This window comes from Kogia breviceps, chromosome 15, assembly GCF_026419965.1.
Source record: "Kogia breviceps isolate mKogBre1 chromosome 15, mKogBre1 haplotype 1, whole genome shotgun sequence".
NCBI classification, from domain to species: domain Eukaryota; kingdom Metazoa; phylum Chordata; class Mammalia; order Artiodactyla; family Physeteridae; genus Kogia; species Kogia breviceps.
The window spans coordinates 16468929-16481664 of record NC_081324.1 but is presented as its reverse complement, the minus strand read 5'-3'; the positions used below and the strand labels follow the sequence as shown (position 1 = coordinate 16481664).

The 12736-nt window shown below is 45.3% G+C and overlaps 1 protein-coding gene across 1 annotated transcript in view; it reads right to left on the bottom strand.

Moving 5' to 3' along the window:
- FECH (ferrochelatase) overlaps positions 1–5867 on the bottom strand; it is a 32118-nt gene extending 26251 nt beyond the window's left edge. The window contains exons 1-2 of the mRNA XM_059040444.2: positions 5675–5867; positions 826–952 (exon numbers count right to left, since the gene is read on the bottom strand). Of these exons, the coding sequence (XP_058896427.1) occupies positions 826–952; positions 5675–5741 (194 nt within the window). The 5' untranslated portion in view covers positions 5742–5867. The remainder of the gene's footprint in view (positions 1–825; positions 953–5674) is intronic.
- Positions 5868–12736: the final 6869 nt, after the last annotated feature.

The window sequence follows — 12736 nt, the reverse complement described above, 5'->3', positions numbered from 1 at the left end:
ACTATTTTCAAAGCCATAAAGCTCTCGTAGAACATCTGGTCTACCAGAAAGGTCAAGGCGTTAATAGTTCACAGCTACTTTCTTTCTTTCTCTCTGCCCAGTGTTAAAGTGCATTACTCCTATCTGTGTACTCATCTAAAAAGCGACCTTTACAGTCTTCTGTTGCCTCTGTCCCAGAGGAAGACTTGAAAACAGCTGTGGCTTCTGATATTGAAGAGGACACCCAGTAGCAACGCCATGCCTGCTGACGTCCACCCTCAAACAGCAGAGGTGAGGTAGGGAGCGTACTTTGTTTCTTTAATAAACTGTAAATCACATTATGTCATTTACAATAATATTCACTGCATTAACAGTTTACTACAGAAATTCATGGTGGATTAGCTATGCCTTTTCCTGCACAGGAGATGTATTTCATAAGTATAATTATGTTAGGTTCATAAACATATTTCCAGCATACACATAATTTCTGTTATGGGACATATTCCAAAACTAAATTCCCACACGATTTGCAGACTGTATTCAACTCTGTGTCCTTTAACAAAAGCCCTGTGGGATTTTTATTTGTCAACCAGACCTCAAAAAAGCTGGGAAAAAAATTTTTAATAGAAAATGTAAAAATCTGTCAAAATTCAAAAACACTTTTAAAGCCTTAATTGGGGGTGAAATCTGTAAGTTTAACAGCTATCGAAAGGAAGCCAAGAAAATAACATACCACTCCTTACATACTGAGCTTTCCCAACGTCTCTCCTCCTAGGCAGCTGGTATCCACCAGTGTTTGCGTCAAGAAAGAGAAATCCTTGTTAGTACCTAAAATTAGACTCATACCTGTTCCCCGGCTGAACTTGAGATCTGGGGCTTCTGGCATGTTGGGCTGTTTCTGTGGCGGCTGCTGCTGTGGCTGCACCCGACTGGCACCTCCGCGGCTGACAGGCCCTTGAGCCACCATATACCACTGTGACAAAATTAAAGTGGCAGCATGAAATCTAGCTGGAAAGTAATTGCTTTTGAAGAAGTCTTCAGAGCATAATTCCTGGATCTAAAATTTAAAGAGATGCTACAGCAGAGGTGATTTCCAACCAGCATTTCACTGCAGGTGGGTGAAGGCTCTTAAGACCTCTCTGAGGGGGTGGGATGGCGTCCCCTAGGATGGCTTACAGGACTTGCATGGAGCCTTTTTAGAAGTCACACACACCTCCTCTCACTGCCTTGGCCGTTGCTTTTGATATGATCCCTCATGAGATCACTGCATGTTATGATGGCAGCATACTGCTCATAGGAAACGTGAGGAGCCTGCAGAAGAGGTTAAGAGCCATTGATTTAAGGAGTGGAAACTGAGCCAGTTTTCCACCACTTGCACAGATCTCATATCTGCCTCCTAGCCTTCTACAATATGGTACCAGAGCTAAGAACCCCAGAATTGCCCTTGGACTCTGACAAGGGCCGGGGGACGGAGGTGCTCTGCTTTTAAGGGCCGATTCTGGTCTGCCTCCTACTGCACCCTGCCCCATGGGGTATGTCATCTGCATGGCCAAGGATTCATGGACCCCCAGAGTCCATGCCCCCCCATTCCTGACCAGGCTCCCAGGACCCAGGACCTCAGAATTCCCTGCCCCAAAAGCTTCAATTCCAGGGTCTGGCGCAGGCCTCTTTCCTGCATCCATCCTCCTGATGGCAGATCGCACCATCAGTATAAGCAATTCTTGATCTGAAGGATAGCCAACTGGTGGCTGTTCATAGGGTCAAGAATGGAGCTTGAACATACATACACACTGGAGTATGCACAAGACTCTTCACCATGCCGGGAGTGGGAAGAGAAGCAGGGAAGTCGGCCCGCCCGAGGCAACTTTCTCAAGGCTGCCGCATTTCTGTAGGAACTGTGAAGAATTCAAGAGTTCACCCTTCCAGGCCGTTAGCAAGGTCTATTGTCAGCATAGCAGAACAGAACATAATTCACAGTCTGTTAGCTTGCTGTATACGGGTCTTGTCCTGGGCACCACAAAGTTAGTTGTGAGCCTGGAGAGCCCATCTGAATCGAGGAGTCCATGGGCCATACCCAGTTATAGCATGAAGGGTATTCATCCTTAAACAACACAGAGTGAAATTAAACTGAAACCACACAGTAGGTACTCAAGATGGCAATGCAGGACAGTAGTTACTACCGTGCCCCAGAGTATACACACAACCTCCTTTCCCCAGTCTCAAACCAGCGGGTCTGAAACCAGCCTGAGATCAGTCTCCTTCTACCCTCCTCCTACTTACGAGTCTGGTGAGGAACCCGGGCTGTGGACCAATGGACCTGACTCTGAATCCAGTTCTGCCACTTACTAGTAATGTAACTGGGGCTGGGTTATAATCTTTCTGAGCCTTAGTTTCCCCAGCTGTAAAATGGTGAAACCCTGCTATCTGCATCCTTGTAAAGATTACAGCAGATAAGACCAGTGAAGCACTCTTCACAGGGCCTGCCTCATATAATTGGTACCAGTATTATTTTCCTTGGTAAGTGTCTAGAGCATAGGGACTACACCTTCTCTGATTTTTTTCTTCTTCTTCTTTTTTTTTTTTTATCACCTAGCAGGTCTATAAAATACAGGAGAATGATATTTCCAGGCCACTTAGATTTCCAGCTATCCGGATTGTGCACATTCCCAACAGAGCCAATTACATGAGCTTGAGCTGAATAATCCTTATTAACTCAAATCGGAAGTGCAAAGAGTGACATAAAGAACTTCAATTCCGCTCACATGAAGTCTCAAACCAACTCATATCTCCTTATTTTAGACAAGTTCAAGTCTGAACTGCACGATGAGATTTAACCAGGTTCTCAATCAAGCTGCGATGTCTGCAATTCCTTATATAAATGAGGTTATATCAGATTCCATGGGGTATCAGAATAGAACTTTGGCATAACATAATTTGACTGCTGGTAATATAATAAGATTTCCTCCTGCAAACTTTAAAAGGAGGTGGGGTGGGGGTGGGGAATAAGGATGAGGCTAGAGTCTCCAACAAGTACATTAGTATTGCTTAGTACAGTTTGGGAGCTGGTAGCTTTTCAAGCTGCCAAAAACTATTGCCATGCCCTCTACTTACAAAATTCTCTTCTCTGAGGTTAAATAAATTCTCAAAGAAGGTGATGCTGCTAATGATAGATCCTTTCTGCTCAGGACATAGGGTTAACACACCCACCTCTCAAGGACTTCTCTAAAACACTCCTCTCCCTTGATGATCTGAAGACTCTAGAAAAACAGAGTATCTCCTACCAAATGATTAGTATTAATCTAGCTAAAGGAGTTTAAAGTAAGTAGTCAAAGAACCAAATGAGACTCCTGAATACACTCAGCTCACAGCTTAAGAGAAATTCGAAGGCACAGGCAGCATCGTGTGGTGTAGAGTGTGTGTTCTGGAACTAGAGAGATCTGAGCAGAAATTCCAGATAGGACCAAACAAGCTGTGTGACAGTAATTGGGCAACTCACTGAGCTACCCCAAGCCTCAATTTTCTCATCTGTAAAATAGTGATAAGGCCAAACTTGCAGGGCTGTTGTAAAGATTAGGAAAATTTTTAAAAATCTATGTCCAGCCCCAGGAACAGTGTCTGGCACAATGCATGAAGTAAGAACACTCAATAGTAAGGATCTGCCCACTTACGAACTAAGACCAGGTAATTCTAACCCTACTCTTGGCATGGACAACTGGTCTACCTTTGGAAGGCCTACAAATAATAAAAGCTATAAAACCAAGGGATATGCAGAAAAGAAGATGATTTAAGAAAACAAAACTTCATTAATTCCTGGATACACACAACAGGTGAATCATTCAAAAGTATACCTGTGACTTAAGAAGTTCATGGGTATCAAGTGGTTCTCCAAAACCAAATTATTTAATATTTTGGATGCTTGGGGGTGGTATGCGGGAAGATAGAAAACAAGGTACACAAGTACCTAATACAGCCCTTTTCTATCACACAGGAGATGAAGATTATTTCAAAAGGTCCTTATAAACATAGTATCATTTTAAAAATTAACAGAAATAAGTTTCTATACTGTAACTATTAATAAACACTTGGGGAGGGGAGGCTTTAAGAAAATAATTGTTATTTTTCTAGTATGAAGCCAGAATGTTCTAATGTATTAATTTAAACATTGATATTCTTTTTTATTATTCTAGATTTGTTTTTTCCAATTACAAAAGACATTTATGCCTAACGTAAAAAATCTGGAAAGAATACATCACAAAGAAATAATAGTTCTTTATTCTATTAACTTTCTAAAATATATGTGTATACTATATACATATATACTAGGGAGCTTCTTATTAATTCTGTACTATGCTAAAAAACATAGAGTGTAAAACTTTGCTTTTCTACTTTGAGAATTCATTTTGAGAAATACTACTCAGTTTTTTCTAACCCAGATGTTAATCCCTTCATATAAAACAAGATAGTTAAATTATTATAACTACATCTAAAATCAGAGTCTGTAATTCAATTGAACTTCAAATCTACTTCTGCTGTGGTTTCTGAATCCTTCCACTTGGTTACTTATAACCTGGACAACAAAGCATTTAAAGTTTCTCATATTGTTCTATGACCTCAACTCTAGAGCCTGTCAGATTTTTTTTGCCACAGGAAGGGTCAGTGAAAGAAAAGACTAATATGATACTTCTTTCAGCCCCGTTACTGGCACTGTGCTTCCTTTTCTTAAAAGATAATGTCTTTCGTTTCCCACTACCCTTAGTGACCTGATTGTCATTGGACACTGGGTCCTTATTATTTTCCCAACAAAGACAACTGTAATAAGATATGGAGGTTCAGAGTAGACTCTCCACTCCTTCTCAGTAGGTGACAGATTGATGAATTAGGGAACTTCTTAGAAAAATAAGTCAGGTCTGTGGCCAGTCATCATTCAAATATACGAATTAAGCATCTTAGTAGGTGGAGACTTTTACATACTAATAACTGAATATTTTGAGGTTATCTATGTATCTACTGTGTGCCAGGGACTGTGCTACAGGCTTAACCTGTAACCTGCTAATCTTCACGGGAAGCCTATGAGGTATTACCTTCTTGTATGTTTAGCAAAGCTCAAGCTGGGGTGAATGCCTCACTCAGGGCGGTCACAGGAATGCTGCAGAGCTAGTGACCCAGCCAAGTGTGTCTGAACAAGAGTCCCGTCCGCAAGTGAGCACCGGGTGATGCCAGGGGCCAGGGCAGCTGTGGGCACAGTGTGACCTCCACCACCAGAAAGGGAACCCCAGGATAGATGCCCATGGTGATAATGAGGATAATGATGCCAACGGTACTGTCTCTGCGGTAGGCCCTTAACACACTCTGCCTCCCAAAATCACAACAATCCTGCGATTATCATTATTCTTATTTTACAGATAAGAACTAAGGCTCTGAGAAATTCAGCCACTGCTCACGGCCACCCAGCTGAAAGATGTGACTCCGGGACCCGTCCCCGCGGCCTCTCAGGGTCCTCAGGGGACCCACGTACCCCACTCTCGCCCCTCCCAGAGGAGCTCCCCTTTCCGGATCCCTTCTCCGCCCCTCGCCCCGTCGCGGGCAGCTTCCTGCGCAGCCCGCCGCCGCTCCTTGGAAATTCCCAGGCCCGGGTACCCCGGCGCCAGCTGCCCGCTGTCCCCGCCTCGGCGGTGGCCGCGACATCCCCACTTACGCCGATCGCGGAGCAGGACGCCTGCAGATCGCAGGGCCGCAGCCATGTTTGTGCCGACTAAAACCATCCCCGGGGCAGCCTCGGCCCGGGACCTGGGTTCCTCCCGCGGCAGCACACCCAGGCGCGGGCCCCACCAACCGCTAGCAGCAGACCTCAGCACCCACCACCCACGCCTCCTTATCAGGCGCGGCCCCTCCCTGCGCCCGGGCTGTGCGCCCGCTCATTGGTGCCGGGGCGGGGCGGGGCTTCAGGGGGCGGGGCCAGGTGGAGACACGCCCCTCCCCGGGAGCCCGCCCTGCTGAAGCGAGGTCCCCAGGGTAAGAAAGGGTCCCAGGCTGTGCCATTGGCACCTTCCACCCAAACCACCAAAAATCCGTGCGAGTCGCCCTGAACGAACGCCCTGGTTGCATGCGCCCACCTGACCAAGGCAGGAATTGCAGCCACGACTCTGCAAAGAACTTTCTTGACATTTCCACTACTATTACTTACATATGACAATGCTTTTGCCTCAGTTCTCCAGTTTTGTGGCCTAGTTACAGCACAACTGTAACTAGGCCTGTTTTATTTTGCTTTGTTTTCAGAATGAGAAAAGGAATTATTTTATATCAGTCACTCATGACATACTTGTTAAGTTCCTCTGTAGTATCTCTATGCAGCAGTTTGACAGCTGGGACCAGAAAGCAAACATTACGCTGCTAACATGATAGCATTAGGAAAAGTGAAGGCCAGTCCGGCAAAATGCATTTTTTGGAGGGCTGGTACGGTGAGGTTCATCAGTATCATGTCTGTGCAACTTCGCAGGGTGACCACCTGGCCCCAATCCCGTGCACAGAACAGGTGCCCCCCTCATTTCTAGCCCTTGCTACATTCCCACACCTCCGCCCGCCCATCTGGCCCTAAAGCTCAGTGTGTCTCGAAGTACAAGACCAACCTTTGGAATAGAAAATTGTCAGGCACCATTCTTTCATTCACTGAACAAGTATTGAGCACCTACTGTGTGCACTGGGAAAACAGCAGTGAACAGAGCAGACAAGGGCTTACTTACATAGGGATTAGGGGAGAGGCAGAAAATAATCACAATATGTAGTATTTAGGGTGATGATGAGCGTTAGAAGAATGAAGCAATGTAAGGGAGATGAGGGAGGGGAGGCTAGTGCAATTTGAAATAGATGGGTCAGAGAAGACCTCACTGACATTTGGGCAAAGACCTGAGGAAGTAAGGGGGCAAGCCGCGTGGAACATTCCAGGAAAATGGAATCTAGATTGAGTGCAAAACCAGTTTTCTGTAGCTAAAAGTATATGCTCTTGATTGAATTCGTTTATTTATTATTAAAGAGGGTGCTCTTTCTGGTTATCAGCTTGGTGTAAAATGTCAACTTAAATGGATTGCCTTTCATATAATCTACACGATCTTCAAATCAGGCAAGAGGTGTTCCCTGAGAAACAGACAGTAAAACTTGCTCCTCTATCAACTGCTTTCCTATACATTTTACTAGCTCTCCATTCTCAGAATGAAAATTACATTAGTTTAATTTGCCCTTTGAAGAGGTGATCGTCATAGATAATATACTCCTCTACCTAAAGCCTAGATCCATTGCTTTTAAATCAACTACACAGAACGTCTCTACAGTTTGAAATGCTGTGCTGGAAAAAGTGTCAACAAGGCCAGAGAAGTAGAAAAAGCCAAGGGTTTTTAATGACTGAGCTATGTGGGCTCTTCTCGGCTCAGAAGGCTCAGGATAAGTCACCCTTCCATCCCGGGTGCTGTACCGCTCCTGCTAAGTGGAGATAGCAGGGGTATTCTGGTCCCTCCCAGGGAAATGCTGATGATTAGTGACAAGGCATAAAGGTGCCAAATCTCATGTAATCAACATTGGGGCCAGTTAAATTTGTATCTGGCCAGAGAAAAGACAGGAACTAGCAAACCATGCTTTATTAAATACATCAACATAATAACATTTTAAAAAATGAATCAGCACCATTTCATTCATTTTGCTTTTACTGACTCTTAAAAAACTCATTCAAAATTATACTCATGTATAAAACCTCCCGACACACATATGAAGACTCATAGGTTACAAATGGAAACAGAACTTCATTATTTTTCCCCAAAGAGCTCTTCATGACATTTGTTATTTCTAATCTATGGCCTATTTCTTACAAAAAGCATCAAATACAACAGCTTTTCAGTGAGTAAATTTTTATGTTCTTTTGAAGTGAAAACAGATAAAATATGCTTTATATGGGTCCTTTTCAAAACTGATAGGAAAACACAGCCCTTAAATCAGAAGATGTGAATTCTAAATATAGGTTTTACTAAGAAATCGAGAAAGCCCTTGAAAGGCTAACGAAATTTATAAAACTATATGAGATTTATATATATATGTATATATATATTTTTTATGTATGTGTATAGAAATGCATTTTTTTCTGGCTTAAATATTTGTACCAAAATTATAACCACTTCCCTTAACAAACAGAAAGCACATTCTCTGGGCCAACTCAGATAAGCATCACTCCCACCACCCGGGAGACGGTTTGCCTGAGCTCTGGTGACTTAATTAGTGAAGAAAGGATTCTCTTCTCACAGACAGCACTCAGAGTTCAGCCTGTGATACTAAATAAAATGAATTTGTTGGTTTCAGCTCAATGCTTCAGGAAAGGGGGGTGGGGAGATTCCCTAATTCATTATTTGCCAGGATTGGCACCTCTGAGCTACACAAACTAAATTTGGATTACTCAATTCTGTCTCCTTAATCAGAACAACAGGGTGAGGATGGGGGCATTCAGAGCAAGAGAAACAGTGGCTGTGAAGCAGACAAATGGTGAGCTCTGATGATTACTCAGAGAAACCTGACCGATTGTTCCCACAATTGTTTTAAGCAGAGGCCACCAAATCCAGGCCAACAAGATGTGCATTTTGACTACCATTCTTAACCACACAGAGCCTTAAGCCCACCAGTGATGATGGGTTTATTAGTTCATTTGCACATGTTTTCTGAGAGTCTACGATGAGCAAAGCGTTATATCGGATACTGGGAAGGATAAAAAAATAAACTGTACTCTCAAGTGGCTCATTCATTTATGAAACAAATATGTATGGAGGGCACGCCTAGGTCAGGCACGTAGTGGGCACTGAGCATTACAGCAATAAATTGGACTATCTCTACTTTCATGCAACTTACATTCTAGAAGGCAAGGCAGACAATAAACAAAAGATACATACCATAAGGTGAGCTATGACTAGGAACCATGAAGAAAAATAATAAACGAGGCAAAGGAATGGAGAGAGGCAGGAAATGTTAGTTTCAGGGGTGCAGCGGGACAGGGCCTCTCTGCAACGGTGCCAGTTGAACAGGGGCCTGTGGGGAGTGAGGGAGGTTCTCTGTGGAAGGGCTTTGCAAGTAGAGGGATCAGAAAGTGCCAGAACACGTTTGAGGCTTGTATTAGTTCCCCGGGGCTGCTGAAACAAAATACCAGAAACCAGGCTGCTTAAAACAACAGAAATGTATTGTCTTCCAGTTCTGAGGCTGGAAGTCCAAGTCAGTGTCAGCAGGGCCATGCGCCCTCAGCAGTCTGTCGGGAGAATCCTTTCCTGCCTCTTCCTAGCTTCTGGGTTGCCAGGAACCCTTGGCTCTCCTCGCCTTGTAGCATCACTCTGATCGCTGCCTCTGTGCTCATGTAGCCTTCTCCCTGTGTGTCTCTTTTCCCATAACCATCTTCCCTTCTACAAGGACACCAGTCATATTGCATTAAGAGCTCACCCTATTGATCTCATCTGAACTTGGTTACATCTGCAAAGACCCTTCTGGAAAATAAGATCACATTTCCAAGTACCAGAGGGGAGGATTTCAACATATAGGGGATTTTTTGAGGGAGAGGGACACAGTTCACCCGGTAACAAGGCCTGGAGGGACAGTAAAAGAGACTGTGTGTCTTGAGCAGAGGGTGTGGGGTGGAGGGGAAGGAGTTTCGGCCTATTAGGTGATGAAAGACTTTATCTTATCAAGTGATCTCCCTCTAACAGAACGATCCATGCTTACAGTTCAAAAGGTTCACTTTGCCTGCGGTGTAGAGAGAAAACTGGAGCTCTTGAACCAGTATTAAGACACGTCCCACATGACTAAATGCGTTCATTTTCTCCTAAGGGTTCTAATTCTTTCTGAGACCATATTGGGCAAGAGTGTTTTTCTCCAGAGAGGGCTCTGCTGCTGGGGTGGTGGGAGGGCCCGGGAGGGCCCGGGAGGGCCCCTCCCCCTCCCAAGCATTTCTGGTCTGCCTCTGCCAGGATTGCAGGCCCACCAGCCTTACATGGGGTTTATGCACATTTCTTGGCTTCGTGGTGCTGCTCCTTGCAGATACATTCAAACCAGGAAACTTGACTTTTTCCAGCAAGCTTTCATTCCCTGTCCAGAGCCCTGGGCAGATGGCAGTCTGCCATGTCCTTCTCTGGGCTACAGGGCCAGTTTTCTAGATTTCACAGAAGGGCCAGCCCCCATGTCCCTGTTTCATGCAGGGAGGGGTCTAGCCCTTGGTCTGCTTTCCTGTCTGGGTGTAGGGTGGGCATTGTAGGAGCTGCGTACATGATGTGCTCACTTTGTGAAAATTCGAAGTGTCGCACACTTATGATGTGTGCCCTTTTTTGTACGAATAGTATACTTTAGTATCACTTTTTTTTTTTTTTTCTTCAGTACGTGGGCCTCTCGCTGTTGTGGCCTCTCCCGTTGCGGAGCACAGGCTCCGGACGCGCAGACTCAGCGGCCATGGCTCACGGGCCCAGCCGCTCCGCGGCACGTGGGATCCTCCCGGACCGGGGCACGAACCCGCGTCCCCTGCATCGGCAGGCGGACTCCCAACCACTGCGCCACCAGGGAAGCCCTAGTATCACTTTTAAAAAGACTCCCGAGTGCCTTTATCTGGGTTCAATTCTCCCTCTAACTCCCATACCCAACCTAACAGCTCTGGTTTAGAGACCCTCTCTACTCCTTCCTCTCCAGTTCTGACGCCTAGAGGCGGTCCTTTCGCTCAGCTAAGAGGAGGGTCTGTGTGGAATTATTATACTTATCCAGTAGAGTTACGTGTTTATAGTGGGAGAGGAAGAGGTGAGCAGAAGTTTCCCTGATAAAAATGAGTGTCAATTTCAGGCTGAGAGGGTGCAGGGATGCTTTTTCATCCGGGTGGTATAGAATTCACAAGACAATTAGGCTTGTTGTATACTGAATGTGAGGGGACACTCTGAAGGCAGCAGAGCACACGATTACCAAGAGCAAGACGTTCACTTGGCCACCGCACAGCATCTGGAAAGGATTCAGAGATAAGGGTGGTGAGAGAAGGCTGAGGACCGAGCCTAAATGGGCCGAGGAATTGGACCTTTGTTGGTAGGTGAATGGGAGTCATGCGTGGTCATGACAGAAGAGTAGCGTGTGCTCTGAGGAAAAGGATTGAGCAAGCAGGGTCCAGGCTATAAGAGAGGAGAGGCAGGGAGAACGAATAGAAGACAGTGGCCACGGTTCACAAAAGAGGTGTTGGGGGGCGTGGCCACGGAAAGTGAAGACAGAAATAGGCAAATAATGGCACATTGGAGATTAGAGGGAGGGCGGAATCGGGTAATTCAAGGTCTTCAGCAGTAGTGAGACCAAAAAAGAGAAACACATTAGTCAGCAGGATAGCTGGTTTGAGGCAAAGATGAATGCACTTTTTCATTGTTGTGGTTTTCATATTGTCTTTGTTTTTGCCTGAGTATGTTTCACATTGCAAGAGGGACAAACAGGTACAGCCATCCAACAGAAAGTTGTAGTGGTCTTCTACACAGAAATAAGGATCGAAACCGACCATTCATCCAACCATTCATTGTTTTAAAAATAAATTTATTTATTTATTTATTTTTGGCTGCATTGGGTCTTCGTTGCTGCACACGGGCTTTCTCTAGTTGCGGCGAGCGGGGGCTACTCTTCGTGGTGGTGCCTGGGCTTCTCATTGATGTAATGAGAAGCTTCTCTTGTTGCAGAGCATGGGATGGCTTCTCTTGTTGCAGAGCGTGGGCTCCAGGCGTGGGGGCTTCAGCAGTTGTGGCTCGCGGGCTCTAGAGCGCAGGCTCAGTAGTTGTGGTGCACAGGCTTGGTTGCTCCGCGGCATGTGGGATCTTCCCGGACCAGGGCTCGAACCCGTGTCCCCTGCATTGGCAGGCGGATTCGTAACCACTACGCCACCAGGGAAGCCCTAATCATTCATTCTTTTTACAAAACGGTTTACAGAGAATTCATCACTCTCCTTGCTAATTTGTCCTTCCTAATAGCTAACAATAATTGAGCATGTATTCTCTTTCACCTATGCCCACTCCTTTTTGATTTATCCTCAAATACAGAGGGAAGACCTCTGGGTAAAGATGGGGGCTTGAACACATGGATGTAGTTTCACTCCTGCCCCCAAACCCCACTAAAACGTCAAGAGAGGTTTTGTTGTTGTTGACAGTGATGGTGTATTTTGTTTGTTTTCAAGCACAAACCTAAAATGATGGGGAAAAAAGAAAACCCTGAATCTTAAAATGGCCATCCTAAGACAAGAAGCATCCAGAATGACATGACAGAATCCCTAGGAGGTTCCAGAGTGGCAGCAGCGGGTAGCCCTGGAAGTGGGGATGAAAGGGAGGGATGCTGCATTGAGATAGATTTGAGGAGCTAGACTTACCGAAGTTGTGGACACATAGTCCTCTTCAGCCCTTTCCCTCCACAGGAGGTGGGAAGCGTCTGGAATCCAACCAGCCCAAGAGGAAAGATCTAAGGTTGTTGACATCTGGAATCCAACCGGCCCAAGAGGAAAGATCTAAGGTTGCTGACATCAGGGACTCCCATACTCAACATACTCCACAGTTCAGGCAGCTCACCCTACAGGAGGGCTCACATCTCCCACACATTTCAAAAGCATTTTATCTGCTATTTGGAATTCTCAGCAGAAAACCAAGTATCACCTCACATCTGAGAAAAGCCTCTAAGAGGAAAGACAGAGACCCAAGCAAACAGAAGAAAACGTGGAGGAAACCGCCAAGATACAGGAAGAAGAAAG